Source organism: Lontra canadensis, unplaced genomic scaffold, assembly GCF_010015895.1.
Source record: "Lontra canadensis isolate GAN:19392208 unplaced genomic scaffold, GSC_riverotter_1.0 scaffold148, whole genome shotgun sequence".
NCBI classification, from domain to species: domain Eukaryota; kingdom Metazoa; phylum Chordata; class Mammalia; order Carnivora; family Mustelidae; genus Lontra; species Lontra canadensis.
The window spans coordinates 1366052-1383996 of NW_022631142.1; the positions used below are offsets into that span (position 1 = coordinate 1366052).

Here is a 17945-nt window from a genome sequence, read left to right on the forward strand (position 1 = left end):
CTCTCCTCTAGATTTGTTTGAATATACAGTCAAACTTTAGCTCAGGACTTCCATAATCCAGAACTGGAAAGATATCACCAGATTTTTCCACTCCCAAACCCCAGGTCACTGTTCTATCTATGCTGACCAGCCCATCTCTTTTCTTCCTTGTTGCTGGCTTACTAGAGTGGACCTGCTACCCCATCTTTCCACAAAGCACTCCCTTCCGTGGGGGCATTTCCCCTACCCACCTTCTGACCTCCCCAGGCTATAGGGTAACAGCAGCCTCTCCACCCCTTCCTCAGGCAGAAAGCACTTACACCCTAATAGTTTTCTATCTATTACCTTTGGAGAAAACAAGAAAGGAATACCAAAACCTTGCTGAGAAGGTATTGAAAACTTTGGTGGACTTCTGGCCTTTTTATCATGCTAAAGATGCCATCACACCCTAGTATCCCTTGTTTTGGGTGGGACCCCGCAGATGCCAGATGCGATCAGAACCTTGGTAAGCTATTTGCAAAATGAGAAACTCCAGGTAGAATGGTCACTAATCCAAAGGTGATCTATTTGATTTCCTTCTCTGAAGGTCTTTTTTTTTCAACCCAAGCCCAATCACATTTTTCTTGATATGGAAAAATGGAGATCAGCTGTAGAAAAAGTCTCCTAACTAGGCATTTCCTAAAAACAATAGGCTCCCAGAGAAGAGTTTCCAGATCAAAGACCCATATACTAATGCGCTCTGAGAAGGTCATGTTAACATTAATAAATTAATGGCCCTGAGAACTCCTGTGACAATGAACCAGTTTAACTGTGTGATCCAAACATTTCTGAAACACATCTGAACGTGGGAAGACCTTCTTTTAATTGATTCAACATTCTGCTAAAATTCCACAGGAAGCAGCAGAGATGTCCATTCCCCTCTTCCATCTTACTTTACACAATTTATTACCAAGACCTCAGTCGTGCTCGTTTCTCAGGTGAATCAGGTGGCACAGCAGAAACAACGTAATGTAGCCCAGCAGCCCTGGATTCGAGACCAAGTCTGAACAACTTGAAAGAGGACTTCACTGCCATTTTGACCTTAGTCTGTACTTTCTGATTTAGTTCTTTCCAGCTTATCTCTTAATGTGGGCAAGGCATTGCATGACGGGAACTGATAAGCAATAACCACTGCCCTGGCGCCAGCAAAACCCTGCAGCACCGACCTCCAGACAGTGATGGCCCTGACTTCCCTGCCTGCCAGCACGTACCCACCCGCCTTTGTCCCCTCTCCCTTATATCAACCTAGAAGCATCTTCAGTGCTTTGGAGGGTCTTTGAGAGGTCGGTATGCTGTCTTCTTGGTGTTGGCCTCACTGAAATGAACTCCCTTCTTGTTTCCCCACCACTCATCTCTCTGCCTTTGGGTTTTGTCAGTCAGCGGCAAGTGGCCGAACCTGGTCTGTTGGGGACCCTGGGAGCCAGGCGGCTCTTGCACCCTTGGGCCCTGGCTACACAGATCAGGCATAAAGCGCTCTGCTAGTGTTTGTGGAAAATGCAAAGACAAGGAGCCAGGCCTTGTCTCTCCCTCAGGAAGTCTGGCTCTTGGTTATTTGGTTCCATATCTTAAAAGGAACTCGGATTCAAAATCATTGCTACTGGATTCATTTTCAGTCCTAGGGTTCACTTAGGTCTTTTCCTCTATGAATATTCCAGCCTATGACAGACCTGTGCTCAGAATCCAGCCATGACTAACTGTGTGACCTTAGCCCACACAATTTTAGAATTAAGAGAAGATGCTTCGGTGGCAAAAAAACCTAAAAGTGTCTTACGGTTTTCTTTGGTGTCTTTGAGGGCGTCTGTAAGGATGACTTCATGGAAGAGCATAGGTCCTTGGACACCCGACTGGATGTTCTCCTTGAGAGGGTTGGTGTGGGAGTCTCTTCCTCCTCACTGCCAGAGTCTGAAATCTCTGCTGCCGGCAGAAATTCCTCTTCTTCTTGGTCACTCTTACTGTTACCTAAAAACCTGAATGGTGGGACACATTATTTTCTGATATTTAGCATCTAAATAAAAAGCTCTCTAATAGGTCGCTGTGGACTAGAAATATTACAGAGTCTTTTCTGCAACCAAGTAATATAGGATGTGTTCTGCTTCTTGGACCCTTGCTACTGTAATGCTCTGCTAAGGGTTTTACTTGTAGTCTCTTGTTAAATCCTTCAACAACCTTGTGACTTGTGAATTATCACTCCCATTTTATAGAAGAGGAAACCGCAGCTTAGAAAGGTGAAGTAACCTTCCCAAGGTTACACAGTATGAAAAAGCTCAGGTTTAAATCCAAGTTGCTAGAATCAAAGTTCATGCTTTTAGGGACTGCACTAACAGTCTTGCTGAGTGTGAGTATGGGGCCCCAGGAGCCCTCTGAACCCAGGGCACTATTTCTTGCCCCTTTCAAACTATGACATTTATGTGGAATTAACATATTCCCACACATACTAAGTAAAAGGCAAATTAATGGAATAGCAAATAACAAACAAGAAACATAGGAGGCTTTAGGAAATGAGATTAGGGATACTATAGAGACAGTGACAAACGTTTTCTGCCTGCTAAGAACAGGCTTACCGAAGCTGCTGTCTAATCCGATTCAAAGTCAAGACAGAACTCTTCCTACGGATCCGATGTGGGGTAGAGGTAGTTTCTTCTGGAGCTTCTGGTTCTTCTGCCTCCCTGCAAGGTATCACAGCATGATTACGAGACATTGTTTTGGGCACTGGAGTCAGCGGTGGGCTCCTGACTGGCTCCTACTGTTTTTTATAGCTACTTTGGAAAGATTTGGATTTGGAGCGAACTAATCACACTTGGTCAAAAACTTTATAATTCAAGCCTGACTCAACACCAAAGATAAAGTTTGCCTGAAGCTTATCATTCAAATCAGACTCATGACTTCACCAGCTAAAAACCAGAATGTACTCAGGCCAGGCAGAGCTTCTTGCCCTCTTTCATTTCTGAGGCATCAGTGATTTACTGTCCAGACTCAAGGCAGGCAGAAGTGCAGCTATGTATTCAATACAAAGCATTTACCAAGCAAACCTATTATAGACCAGGTGCTGGAGTTTCTGAGCAGGAAATATGGCCATGCGTGATTTCTGTTATGTCATATTATCTGTGCTGCCCCTTATTTACAAACATTGTCTCATGTCAAACTGCAAAGTTTGATCTAGATGCATTATCTTCTTGTACCATATGTATTTGAGAATGGGTTCCAGCCCCCAAAAAACCAAAACAAACAAACAAAAAAAAACTAGGAAAGTGAATATTAATATGTGGCAAAGAGCCTTGGCAGGACTATGAAGCAATCCAGGTTTGGGAAATTATCTCCTAGAGCAGGGATTCCAAAAGGACAGCCAAGTATATCAGAATCATCCAAGGACCATTTCCAAATGCAGATTCCTGGGCCTAACACTCAGAGATTGATTCGTCTGGGAAGAGGCTCAGAAAAAATCTGTATTTTAGAAAGGCTCCCAGGTGATGCTACAACAGATTTGAGACCTGCTGCTCTAACTTGAGCAGCCGTGTCCCACACATTCCACATCACACAACAGAGCTCAGCTTGCCCTGTGGGAGGCAGGGTAATGCCCAGTCACCTCTTTTTGATGATATCCGGTTTCAGAACCATGGAAGGCACTGCCGAGGATTTCCAGCCCCCGCTGATAGGGGTAAGTGTTCTTTCCTCACTAATCTCTGTGGTTTTCAAAGCTGGGACTCGGGTTCTCAGGATCCTGTGACAATTAGGTGATGCCTTCTTGTCATCCTCAGCACATGAGCTTTGAATCTCTCCAGTTTTCTGTGGGGCTTTCAGAGCTGGGGATGAGGTATGAGGTCCATCAGGCTGAGACCTCTTAGTAGGTGAGGTGATCTCAGAGAAGGCCACTTTTCGTTTACTTCTTCCGGGAGAATCCAACAAGGTCCCTGAATTCTGCTGGGAAATCCTAGTGCTAGGGGTCCTAGGGAAACCTAATCCCAAGAGAAATCACCACAGTGTATGAATTTTATAATAAGTACCATGCACAACCTCAATCTCATTACAGCTAAATTCATGCACTGAAGTTACACAAAGACATGAATTGCCCATATATATTATTAAAAAAAAAAAAAGGAATGTTGCCTCATTGTATTCTAGGGTCAGTTACTTTATTATCATTTTTTTTTTTTTTTTTAGAGAGAGACAGACAGCATACATGCATGAGCAGCGGGGAGTAGCAGGGGAAAGGGAGAGAGAGAATCTTAAGCAGGCTCCACACTCAGCACAGAGCCCAGTGCAGGGCTGGACCCTGAGATCATGAACTGAGCCAAAACCAAGAGTCAGGTGCTTAACTGACTGAACCCCATGAGTTGCCCATATTTTTAACCACTCCATGCTTTCTTCCCCAGGCTAGCTAGTTTTTTTTATTTTTCATCTCTCCTAAATTCCAGGGTGATTTCCCTAGTTAGAGTCATAAGTCAACTGTTAAATCAGCTTTTGTGGATAAATGTTCAGCAATTTTCCTGAAGTAATCTACCAAAGGAGTGCTTCTTCTTCTTCTTCTTTTTTAAGATTTTATTTATTTATTTGACAGAGAGCACAAGTAGGCAGAGAGGCAGGCAGAGAGAGAGGAAGAAGCAGGTTCCCCGCTGTGCAGAGAGCCCGATGCGGGGCACAATCCTAGGACCCTGAGATCACGACCTGGGCTGACGGCAGAGGCTTAAACCACTGAGCCACCCAGGTGCCCTCATTTCCCCCTTTCTGTTAAAAACAATTAATCCAAAACATTTTCATCATAGCCCTCTCCTCTAGTTATATAACTGTGTCAAGTCCAGATTTCTTACCCTGTCCAGGTCCTGTAAAATCAACAGTAAAAAAATACTGCCATTTATTTCTATATGGTGATGTTGTCAATTATTTCTTAAGTAATCTTTTGGTATTTCCCAAATGTTTTATATGTTTATGTTCAGCTCCTAAATACACATTATACTAAGGAGCTATCAAGAACACAGATAACTTGGAGCACGTAGGTGGCTCAGTTGTTAAACGTCTGTCTTTGGCTTGGGTCATGATCCCAGGATCCTGGGATTAAGCACCACATTGGGCTCCCTGCTAGGTGGGAAGCCTGCTTTCTCTTTTTTTCCTCTCCCAGTCCCCCTGCTCATGTTCCTGCTCTCGCTCTCTCTTGCTGTCAAATAAGTAAATAAAATCTTAAAAAAAAAAAAAAAAGAACACAGATAACTTAAACCCAATGAACTTGGTACATACACAAAGAATTCAGGATTGATGACACATAATAGGATGAGGATGAACTCTCAGAACTGCCACAGGGTGGCTTCAAATACATTGTAAGTGAAAGAAAAATAAAATCATATGCATGTTTGTGCATATGTGTGTGCATACATGTGTATCTGCTTATTTTTGCAAAAAACACAGAAAAAAAAACCCCCAGAAACTAATAAAACTGATTACTTACAAAAGATGGAAAAGAAACAAGGTACATGGGCAAAGAAAGGAATGGGGCTTCTCTTGAGTACACTTTTTTTTTTTTTTTAAGATTTTGTTTATTTATTTGTCAGAGAGAGTGAAAGCACAAACAGGGGTGGGTGGGGGTAGGCAGCAGGCAGAGGGAGAAGCAGGCTCCCCACTGTGCAAGGAGTCCAACACACAATTCAGTCCCAGGACCCTGGGATCATGCCCTAAGCCAAAGGCAGATGCTTAACCGACCAAGCCACCCAGCATCCCGAGTACACTTGTTTTATGAGACTGATGCGCTACCTACTGCGTTAACGAGGCACCTGAGTACACTTGTTTTAAATAGCTTTGATTCTTATTTTAATGTTTCATATGCTTCAAAATTAATCAAAGATGGGAGAGACCCTAAAATTAAGCAGAAATAAAAGAACCTAACTGCCTATCACCAATAATAAAACCATCAGAAGGAAAGAAAAGCAATTAAATTAACTTTACTCCCTCAGTGGAATATATTCTAAAGGCATAAATAACTGCAAATAAATTCCAAACTTAAGTTGGTAAGTTAATTACCGGTAGTAGTACTGGGATAGCAATTGTGAAACTACTTCTGTGTATCAGGATCTTGAAGAAGGGGGATACAGCTATAGAATATGGGAAGAACCCTGTGATACAAATTAGAAGTATTGGTATAAATTTAAGAGTTTTAAAATACTTATTTCTTATCTCTAAAAGCAAGGTCACCTTAGTAGCAAAGTTTTAGAAGTTAAACTTAATTGTTCTGGTTGAGCCCTATAACTTCTAAAGATTTGCTACTGTGGAATACAATATGGAAGCTTCTCAAAAAATTAAACAGAGGGGCGCCTAGGTGGCGCAGTCATTAAGCGTCTGCCTTCAGCTCAGGTCATGATCCCAGGGTCCTGGGATATAGCCCCTCATCCAGCTCCCTGCTCAGCAGGAAGCCTGCTTCTCCCTCTCCCACTCCCCCCTGTTTGTGTTCCCTCTCTCGCTGTCTGTCAAATAAATAAATAAAATCTTTTAAAAAAACTAAATAGAAATATTATACAATCCACAATTCCACTTTTGTGTAGTTATCCGAAGAAAATGAAAACACTAACTTGAAAAGATATGTGCACCTACATGCAGCATTATATACAATATTCAAAATATGGAAACAACTTGAAGTGTCTATTAATGAATAAATGGATAAAGATACACAAACACACACACAAAGAAATATTTTTCAGCCAAACAAGGAATACAATCCTACCATTTGCACAACATGGATGGATCTTGAGGGCATTACACTAAGTGAAATAAGTCAGACAGAGAAAGACAAACACTGTATGATCTCACTTAAATGTGGAATCTAGATTTTAAAGATTTTATTTATGTTTTCAGAGAGAGAGAGAGAGAGAGAGGGGATGCGTACAAGCAGGGGGAACAGCAGGCAGAGGGAAAAGCAGGCTCCCCACTGAGCCTGATTTGGGGCTCAATCCCAGCACCCCGAGATTATGACCTAAGCCAAAGTTAGATATTTAACCAACTGAGCCACCCAGGCACCCCTGGAATCTAAATTTTAAGGACTTATTTATTTATATTTTATTTTATTTAAAGATTTTATTTATATATTTGTCAGAGAGAGACAGAGCACAAACAGAGGGAGCAGCAGGCAAGGGAGAGGGAAAAGCAGGCAAGGGAGAGGGAAAAGCAGTCCCCCCACTGAGCAGGGAGCCCAATGTGGGGCTCCATCCCAGGATCCCAGGATCATGACCTGAGCCCAACGCAGACGCTTAACTGGCTGAGCCACCCAGGTGTCCCTCTAAACTTTAAGAAAACAAAACCAAGCTCATAAATAAAGAGAACAGACAGGTGATCACCAGTCAAGGCACGGGTGAAATGGATGAAGGAGGTCAGAATAAGTCACTCATGAGGATACAGTGTGCGTGGAGAGTTAATGGCAACTATAGTTAAGAATACTGTTATTGCATACCTGAAAGTTGCTTAGAGAGTAAAGCCTAAACATTTTCACCTCAAGAAAAAAATATTTGTAACTACGTATGGTGAGAGATGTGAACAGATTATGTTGTGTATCTGAAACTAATATAATGCTGTATGTTAATTATACCTCTCAATCTTTTAAAAAAAGGAAATTTTGACACCTGCTACAACATGGATGGTCCCTAATGACATTATGCTAACTTAAACCAGTCAGAAAAGGATGAATACTATATGATTCCACTTAAACGAGGTATTTAGAGTAGTCAAACTCAGGAAAAAAGAATGGTGGTGGTTGCCCAAGGATGGGAAATGGGGAAATGGGAAGCTATGGTCTAATGGCTACAGAGTTTCCATTGCAGAAGATGATGGGGATGGCTGTACAAAAATGTGAGTGTATTTAATGCCACTTAACTGTACACTTAAAAATGACTAAAATGGTAAATTTTATGTGTATTTCAATACCTGTCTACTTGGTACCTGGTCCACTGGGGCATTAACTGGATATTACAGCATGAGTTACTATTTTATCATTTTCCATTAGTCTCAGTATTGCCCACCGTGACCCATCTTGCACTTACCACCGAGCTCCAATCTCTTCTTTGCCTTTGGGGTGACAAGATGGGAAGGAGTTTGGCGAAATTTGGAGGTAGAGTGTCTTGATTCAATCCTTTTGATTGCATGCTCTGCTGTGGTCGAAGAAGGGCTTCCCAGGCCCTTAGTCTTGGCTCCCACAGGCTTCTGGCACCTAGGACTGCTTTCTTGTGGCCGATCAAACTCTGCAAATAGTTCTGGCGATAGTGGTCTGAATGTCTTTTCATTCCAAGATAGTTTCACAAAGAGTGTCTCCTCATTTCTCACATCCACAGGCATCACTTCATCTGGGCCTAAAGCTACTACCTGAACAGGAAGAAATGAGAACCAAATGAGCCAACAGATGCTCCATGAGAGCTATGATTAAAAAGCATTTACATCTACATCCCTACCTGGGATGTCCCTCTTCCAAACTAACGAGGCATATTTCCAGACTCCTACTTATGGAGTATGATATCCATACCCCATGTTGCTTTCTTTCCCAGTCCGATCTATTCACTCATGCCAAATTTCCCCACAACTTTTCTAAGAATGCTCCCCTGCTCAAGTCTCTAACGGCTCCTTGCTACTTCAAGATCTGATTATTACACTGGTTTTTGGGGCATTCTAAAAATGGCCCCACGTTACTTCCTGAGTGCTCAGTCCTCTTCCAGATGGCCTTCCATCACTATCTGAGATTGGCTTGTCACAGTCCTGCTCCTCTCCCCCATCATGCTCCCACCTAAATACCCCTCTTCCTTTCTAAATCAACCCATTTTGCTGTTTCTACTTGTATATCTGCCTTTTGCTCCTTCACTCTTTTAACTCAGAGACAAATTGTTTTGAGGCATATGTTATGCTGGATTCGTAGACTGGAAAAATCTGACTGGTCATGCCAGACCCAAGTCTCTCTGCCTTACCATTAAATCAAACTTGGGACCACACTTCATATCATATGATCCCCTATTTTGGGGGGCCTGAAGTAGCTCAAGAAATAACCTGTATCTTAGTCTCCAAACCAGTGTCTGCATTCATCCTGTAGTTCATTGGAACCTGATTTATCACAAAATCCCATAATACAAATTTGCCCTTAGCAACTAACACCCTTCGTACTGATCCACTTAAGGTGAAGTCCTCATTTAAGCAAGCGTATCTAGCCTCGCAATGCTTTGTGTCTGCCACAACCACAGCTAAATATAATTTCCCACCGAGATTCATTTGCTAATTTCCTGCTTATCCCTTGGGTCACAACCTAAATGTCACTTCTCCAGGAGGCTCCTAACACATGCTAAGTGCTCTTGATAAATAATTTGTTGAGATGAAGTAGGCAGCAAGTAGAAAAGATAACAAACAGGAAAAAATTTCATTTCTGTGGGGTAAATTAGAGCCAGGAATGTTTCTGAGGTCATGCAGTTCAGGAGGCAGCCAGAAATAAGCTTCAAGATAGAACCCGAGTATCAAAGCATCACTTACCTGCACGTGGTCAATGATGGTCTCAGCACTAATGTTGCTGTTACAGGCAGGGTAATCATACCAGAATATCTCCTGTGCAGCAGGCTCCCGGCCTAGCAAATGCCGTTTACTGGCAGGAACTTCACAGAAACGGATAAACCACTGTACTCGAGCACGTTTCTTAGAATGAGGTTCAGAATCTAGAAGGGATAGGTGAAAAAGGGAGATGCAAGAACATTTGTTAAGCACTTCCTGTGTGCTTGACACTGTGCTAAGCACCTGATAATACTTGATTAACATATTTTTTTAAAGATGTTATTTATTTAACAGAGAGAGACACAGTGAGAGGAAACACAAGCAGGGGGACTGAGAGAGGAAGAAGTGGGCTTCCCACCGAGCAGGGAGCTCAATGCAGGGCTCGATCCCAGGACACCGGAATCATGATCCGAGCAAAAGCCAGAAGCCTAACAACCAAGCCACCCAGGCACCTCGATGAACATATTATTTTTAATCAGCACATTAACCTTACAAGGTAGGTACTATGGCTATCTCCCTTTAACAGACAAACTAATCAAGTTACAGGGAACTTAAAAAAATTTGCCAAAGGTTACAGGACCAACCAGCAGCAATCTGACTCCACCCAGCATTCATGTCCTTCTCACTTGGCTGGACTTCCTAATAAGGTTATTAGTCATCGAAGAAATTACAAAAGGCATTTGAGAGGAGAAATTCTAATCAGAGGCAGTGAACAAATCTTATAAATGAGTGACTATAAAGATGACACCAAAAAGCAGCAAAATAAAAATCTTGACAAAAACTAAAGCATCAGTCATTGAGGTGACTTCTGACAAACATATGCTTGCAATTTTTAGCTTTATCTTTGCAATATATCATCAACATCACTCTGTACCAGCATTCGGTCCAAGTGAAAGGGCATAAGCTCATTAGTGCCACCATCGTCATCACCTCTTCTCTTCCCCAGCGCTCTTCAGAGAAAGACTGAAGCCATCAAAGGAGCGCCACAGACTCCAAACTCTAGACACAAAGGCCTGTACCTTAAATACAAAAGCCCACAGTGCTGAGGTGCTCCCCCTGGTGGATATTCCTTTGATGAGGTTTTCCTCCCTTGTCAAATACCCTATCTCTGTAACATGAAATATCTTCATCCTCTCACCGTATCAGTTCCTTCTTGTAGGCATACAAACTGCCACAGGAATAACTGCCGCATCATTCCCCTCCTAGCTTTTGGAAGACACAGTTTTGTGTATTTTCCATTTCTTTTTAATCCTCCTTTTAGAACTCTGTCCCATTCCCACCTTTCTGCACTCTTCTCTGCTTCGCAGAGCGTTAAAAGCTCAGAAAATCAGTTGAGGGCTGTGAATGCAGACATGCATTCCCCTTTGCTCCTCCAGCATTAGGGGAAAGTAATGGCTTTCTGCACTTATTGATCTCTGGGAAATACCACCTTTTGTTCTTCCAGCCTTTTCAACACTATACACAGGTCTAAAGTGTTTTTGTGTTCCTGACTGAACATCAGCTGACACACCTTCCCAATCCAGCTTACCTCCTCCCTTGTAAAAAAGTTACACTTGCAAAATTCTTCACTAACTTCCTCATGTTAAAATTAAAAGACAAGTTTGGGGGCGCCTGGGTGGCTCAGTCATTTAAATATCTGCCTTCGGCTCAAGTCATGATCCCAGGGTTCTGGGATCAAGCCCCCCTGCAGGGCTCCTTGCCCAGCAGAGAATCTGCTTCTTTTTCTCCCACTGACCCTCCCTCCCGACTCGTACTCTCTCTCAAATAAATAAGTAAAATATTTTTTAAAGATAATCTGTATTATAGTACAAATCACCTATTTCCCCCCTAACTTCCTTATAGTAAAATTAAAAGATAAGTCTGTATGATAGTGTAAATCACCTATTTTTCCTCCCCCTTCCTTTTGAACTCATCCTTTGTCCGTTCCAAAAATCCTGCCTTAATGACCTTTTTTTTTTTTTTTTAAATTTTATTTATTTATTTGAGAGAGTAAGAGAGAGTGAGAGAGAGCACGAGAGACGAGAAGGTCAGAGGGAGAAGCAGATTCCCCATGGAGCTGGGAGCCTGATTCGGGACTCGATCCTGGGACTCTGGGATCATGACCTAAGCTGAAGGCAGTTGTTTAACCAACCAAGGCAGCTGTTTAACCACCCAGGTGCCCCTTAGTGACCATTTTAGCCCATTCCTAAAAATAATGAGAAAGCTAAATTCTTGAACCACTCCCCCAATCCCACTTTTACCCAATATTGCTCTAATGAGTAGAGAAGTTTACGAGGTATAAAATGGTATAGCCAGGGCTTAAATGACCCCACCTCAGAATCTAGGGCTCACGCCCTATATGGAGCTATGAACAGAGAAATCAGCAATCAAAAATCTTGCAGCTCCCAATTGCTCATGATAAGGAATGGTTTTCATTCTAGCCCCAAACTTACCATCTTCAAACAACTCAACCAATTTAGCAACATACGGATTTTCATCATCATCCCCTTCTATCAACACGAACTGTCCAACTTGGATATGAATCTCAGTCAGACCACCTTCCATTTTGACACTCATTTCTCTACGAAGGAGAGAAACATGTTAGGATATCACTTAGGGTAGACAACCTCAACGTACCCTCTGGGCAGATGAAAGTGCTTTCCAACTGGAAAATCTCCTAGTTTCTCTCTGATGACCAAGTATCCTACTAGGAAACCAATTCGCCCATAAAGTCATATGCAAGAAGAAATGAAATGGGTTGAATGAATTGTTTTAATGTGGATGGTTAATCCAGAGGCCTTAATATGAATGTTAACCTCTCTTAGTTATTGAAAAAGAATGAAGGCTTCCCAAAGTATGAAACCTGCCCAATAACAGTATCAAAATTTTCAGAGACCTCTAGGGCTGAGAGGACATAGCAACAACAGTGCATCCTACCGTTATCATGCAGACACAAAGAACCCACTTTAAATAAACACAACATCATCACACATACCAAATTTTATTAACTTGACATGTCTTCCTCTATCACTGCTATATTTATGCTATCATCTTGTACCAAGTAAAACCCCTCCTTATAATCCATTCATATTTACTGTCCCTCAATTCTCAATCTAGAGTAACTGGAACAGGCTGGATATAAGTTAACAGTTTAGTGAGGAGAAGTTATTCCAGGACAACCAACAGAGTCCAACACTCACTTGTAGGTGTGGTAGCGTAGTTTTTGGTCCAAAGACGGCTTGCCAACCCATGAATAAGTTTGTCTAGTCTTCAGCCTTGTAGGGTAGCACGCCATGGTTCCTGTGTAGAAGTCACTAACTCTGAGTTAACATGACCATGCTCTGATGGATTCTAGCACACAGTCCTGCCTTCAATGAGTTTAGCTTTCTCTTCTGCTCCCATTACATTCCCGCAGATTTTAGAAAACATCTTTGAGAAAAGTCAAACTTCATTAAGATTGAACATAGATAATTTATCCTCTATGTTATCATCTGCATATATCTTGTACTATGCCTTACTTCTTCCTAGGCAGGGTCAATGTGTAGGAAAAGAAACTATAAGTTTTTAGAAGTATCTACTAGCTACAAGGCACAATGATAGGTATTAAACATCTAACAACCTGAAACTAAAAGACAGTGATATACGGTTGTTCATATCTTCACAACACTTATAATCAAGATAGGGATAAAATATAAATGCACTAAAGGACAACAAGTAGTGTGAAAAGTCAAGAGATGGACCCAGAGAGACTATTGCAAGTTAGAGGACCAGGTCTTGTGGCTGTTCGGGTAGCAAATGCTTCCTATAGGGGTTTTCTAAACTGAATATTGAATAGTAAGTAGCTATCGGTAACATTTATTTTTTAAAATATTTTCTTTAAGATTTTATTTGTTTATTTGACAGAAAGAAAAAAAGAGAGAGCACAAGCAATGGGAGCAGCAGACTCCTGCTGAGCAAGAAGCCTGACAGGGGGGCTTGATCCCAGACTCTGGGATCATGACCTGAGCTGAAGGCAGAGACTTAACCCACTGAGCCACCCAGGCGCCCATTAATCTATTATCTAAGTTTAAGTAATTAAGATAATAAATCTTTCCTCTAAATTAACTGCTGTTTTTATGGGAGCTAATATTTGACAAAAGAATTTTTTTCTTTAATCTGTCTGACAGAATTACTCTGAATTACTGATAGATGAACAAAAATTTCAGTCTGTGTTGAAAACAACAGAATTTTAATTAGCATATTGATATCCTATTAAACAGCCTTGTTTCCTGAAGTTCGGTAGCATTATGTCTTATTCTTTACTCACGAACATTCTGACCTACAAGATTTTCTGCTTTTAAAAAAGGTATTTTTTAATCTACTTTAAGGAAACTAATTAGCAAAAAGAAGAAAAAATGCTAAGTCATTAGTAAATACACAGCTTACAAATGACGTCTGAATGATTGCTTTAAAGAGCATTAAGAGTACTATATAATTCACAACATGGTAGTATTAAAATCAGTTTAATTTTAATTAAGTACATCACAGAAATGAACAAGAGCAATGACTCATGTCAAGTAAAAAATGAATTTGGATTCTTATATTCAATAAGCGTTTGGTAAAATTTAGGAGAAGTGTTTGAATTTCAATAAGCATTCGAGGAAATACATAACACTAACTTACCTTACAATAAATATTCCTTTAAATGGATGATCTGTCAGAAGTAAACTGTCAGAAGTAAACTTGGTAACAGTATTGTCAGAAGTAAACTTGGAACTTTTCACTTTTCCACAATGCAATCAGGCAAAATAGGCTACTGAGAGAACAAAAGATGCAAATCAATGACAATTCTCACTAAACTCTGCCATTAAAAAAACAAAACAAACTGGAAAATCACTGAGAGTGCTTTGTAGCAAATGGGTTATCTCCTAGAAAACTGTCTACAACTCCTGCATAATCTACTTATAGAATAAATACCTGATTTATCACTTCGACTATGATACTTGACTACACCGAAACAATAATCTCATTTTTTCATACCTCAAATTGGCAAACAGAAAGACTAACGCCATTCCTATAAGGTTCTCATGTATACCTAAGAAAATCAAATCCATGCTCTCAACTCTTAAATCAAGATGATATTTAACCCTACTAAAGCAGGCATCCTCCTTCATAAACCACTCCAAGATAAAATTTAACATTCCCTTTCTAGACCATGCACTGTGTTCAATGAGACCAGTACATGGACATATATGTACAAGGGTGGGTGATTTACCCTAAGCTGAGCCAGTAGGGATATTGCAAGAAGACTATCTGGGCTTGGACATAAAACCTGCCTCACCCTGGTCTAGCACTCTGCTCCAGGCCTGCTTTTCCAAACCTCAAAAAGGCCAAAGTTGTTGTGCCCTCAGACTTAATATACCATTGCTGTTCTCTCTTCTTGCATATCTTTTCAGGGATGGCTCAGGTCCCGCCTCAACAAAACTTTCTCAGATAGGCCTTCACTGATACCCAATGGAAATTTAACCTCACACCATCTTATACTGTTCCTCGGGGTCATATTTCATTATACCACCCTATGATCAAAGCAGTAACATTACTTTCTTATTTATTGTACTTCCTACGCTAGAATGTTAACTTCCAAAAGCACGGATCTTTGGACCTTGTCTATCTTGTTTGTAACTGCATTCCCAGAGATTAGGTTAAGACTTGGCAATAAAATAGGTGAATGAATGAATGAATGAATGAATGAAAAACAAACTGGTTTTAAGAATCATTAGGGCAGTAGCAAGTGTGGTAAGGACATAGAACAGCCAGAACCCTTCCAGAACTGCTGGAAGGCATTTAAGCTGGTAAAACCACTTTGAAAAATGGGCAGTAGCTACCAAAGCTAAACATACGCACATCCTATGACTCAGCAATTTCAACACAATATACCCAGCAGAAAAACATACATACCATCAAAAGACATGAACCAAAATGTTTGTAGCCGCACTATACAGCAATGAAATAAACCAACTGCAAATGCACAGGGCGGCGGGTGGGGGGCAGTTACAAAATAACAATGAGCTAAAGAAATCAGGCACCAGAAGAAATCATACTATATTGATTCCATTCACATAAAGCTTAAAAATAGGTTAAAAGTAACCCATGGTGTTAGAAGTCAGAACAGAAGGTAACCTAAGTGACTGAAAGAGAGCACAGTGGGGAAGGGACATGTTTCTGGAATGCTGGTCGTTTCTTTATCTGGAAGCTGGTTACACAAGTATGTTCTCTTCAAGAAAGTTCATTGACTGGTACATTTATGATATCTGCACTTGTCGGTATTTAGTTATTTTTCAATGAATAGTTCAGACAATTAATCAAGAATCCTTCTATAGAGGCAGCATAAGGATGTCAAGCCTCCTTGTACTGTTACCCTACTTTCTTACTTCAGGACCCAGGATTTCATCTCACCCACCATTAGCAGAGAGATTACCCAAGAGGGATGTTGAATGGGGTGGAAAGGCAGGTCTGACTTGGTGGAGCAATGGCTTTGCTTCTAGGAGATAACCACCGACAGGCTCTTAATTGTTGCAGATATCAGAAATCTTGAACAGACACACCACCCAGTACAGGGTGCCACACCCAAGGAAAATATAAGAGAATTGCGGTAAAAATGATAGCAGGTATGTACTGAGCCAATATGACAGAAAATGGAGCCAAAACTCTATCTCATTTAATGCTCAAAATAACCCGAGTCCAATGCTAGTACATACTAAGTGCACAACAGACTCTCAATAATAAATATTTGCTGAATGAAAGTTAAGTGCTATGAGCACTTCAAAATGATTAACTTGTCCCAATGGTACACAGGATGGCAGTCTTAATTCGAAGCCTGAGCAGCCAGATTCCAATGACTCTAAACCACTTCACCTTACAACACCTGTGTAAAAGTGAATAATGTTAACATATGCCTGAGAGAACATGCTTCTGGTGAGCTTACTACAGTAAGTAAGGCTTCCCAGCCACTAAGTGGGAAGTCAAATGGACCTCAATTTCCTTACCCACAAAATGCGGATAATAATAGAACCTTTCTTTTATTCAACCAACATATATTAACCACCCATTGTGTGCCAGACACTATTCTTGGATTTAAGTGAGAAAATGCGAAATGGCAAATTCACTTCCTCACTCCCCTAATCTCTTGCATTTATTTGTAAGAGACCGTGGATCTTTAAAAAAAAAAAAAAAAAGAATTTGAGGAATGTTAGGAAACTCACAATTCACACAAAATTTTGCACTTAATTTCAGGGATTCATAAACCTTCTAACAACCACATATTACCCTCTGTTACGTTAAAAACCGTTGCAGAAAGACTTGGTAAATGGTGCTCTTACATCGGAAACCTCCGTTGGCATTCGCAAGTACCCCATACCAGCACCGAAGAGGGTACCATTTTTACAGACAACTAAAATCGAAAACTGACATATCTAATCATTGCAGTTTCACAGACAGTAGACCACGATAAGAATCTCACATCTCATGCCTCTAAGTCCAGTGCTTTTTCCAATTATGAAAATTAGAAGGCGCTTCTACTCTAGGGTTAGAATAAAGGAAGTAGAAGACATGCCTTTAGACTTCTCTCCTAGAAAGAAGGTGGATGAAAGTCCCTCAATTAAGGGAGCTCACCTGGGAGTAGGTTGGAGGGGAGACTTGGGTGGGAGCCAGGCCCCTTACTCACAAAAAGCGACCTAGACAAGTCTCTCTGGGCTCAATTGCTACATCCGTAAAATGGGGTAATAACTTCTGCTGTTCTGCCTTCCCTGTGGTGCTTGGTTCACGACGCCTCAAAGGAGAAAAAGACGGAAAAGCTTCACAAGGTCAAAGCAGATACGAGGGATGGTTAAGATCATTAATGGGAATCTCAGGGCGCTGGGGGCAGGGATGCTCACGCTTCTCTGTTGGCTTCCGGTTTCCCGAACTACAACCCCTCAGTCCCCGGCGAAGCGGGAAGCCTTTTACAAATCGGGATGTGGAAAAGAAAAATGCTCCTAATGGGCTTAAAACAGTACCTGGCACTTATCAGGGGCTTAGTAAATATCTGCTGAATGAATCAATCAATGACTGAGTCCACAGAGAACTTCTCCAGTCTTACCGGCTCAGATTCCACTCCAGCCCCGTAATGCCACACTCACCGGCTGCCGAAGCCCTCTGCTCCCACCGTCTCAGCTCCAAGAGTTCGTGGAGCCGCAGCAACTCTAACCTGCCCCCGCTGTACTCCTCTTAAAGCCACTGGCCGCACGCCGCAGTCAAAGCCGGCGCCTAGCTAGGAAAGAAGGTGGAGAAAAGAAAATTTCGCGCCAAACGTCGTGGCTCCGCCCCCAGGCTGTCCCCGCGTTTCGTCACCAGCCTGTCCTTCAGCCCCGCCCACACGGGAGGGGATGCACGTCGTACGTCCGCCAACGTGCCGCGGCCATCATTGATTCGGTCGGCGA

At 41.6% G+C, this 17945-nt stretch overlaps 1 protein-coding gene across 4 annotated transcripts in view; it reads right to left on the reverse strand.

Annotated features, from left to right (window-relative positions):
- Window positions 1-17748, reverse strand: part of ORC1 (origin recognition complex subunit 1) — a 28672-nt gene extending 10924 nt beyond the window's left edge. The window contains exons 1-10 of one of the 4 annotated variants that reach the window (XM_032844195.1): window positions 17646-17748; window positions 17140-17296; window positions 14152-14284; window positions 12690-12789; window positions 11943-12070; window positions 9496-9674; window positions 8031-8349; window positions 3602-3971; window positions 2580-2684; window positions 1790-1985 (exon numbers count right to left, since the gene is read on the reverse strand). In XM_032844195.1, coding sequence (XP_032700086.1) covers window positions 1790-1985; window positions 2580-2684; window positions 3602-3971; window positions 8031-8349; window positions 9496-9674; window positions 11943-12070; window positions 12690-12784 — 1392 coding nt within the window. In that variant the 5' untranslated portion in view covers window positions 12785-12789; window positions 14152-14284; window positions 17140-17296; window positions 17646-17748. Of the gene's footprint in view, window positions 1-1789; window positions 1986-2579; window positions 2685-3601; window positions 3972-8030; window positions 8350-9495; window positions 9675-11942; window positions 12071-12689; window positions 12804-14151; window positions 14285-17139; window positions 17297-17645 lie in introns of those variants that run through there. The other 3 variants (XM_032844194.1, XM_032844197.1, XM_032844196.1) reach the window with 3 other exon arrangements.
- Window positions 17749-17945: the final 197 nt, after the last annotated feature.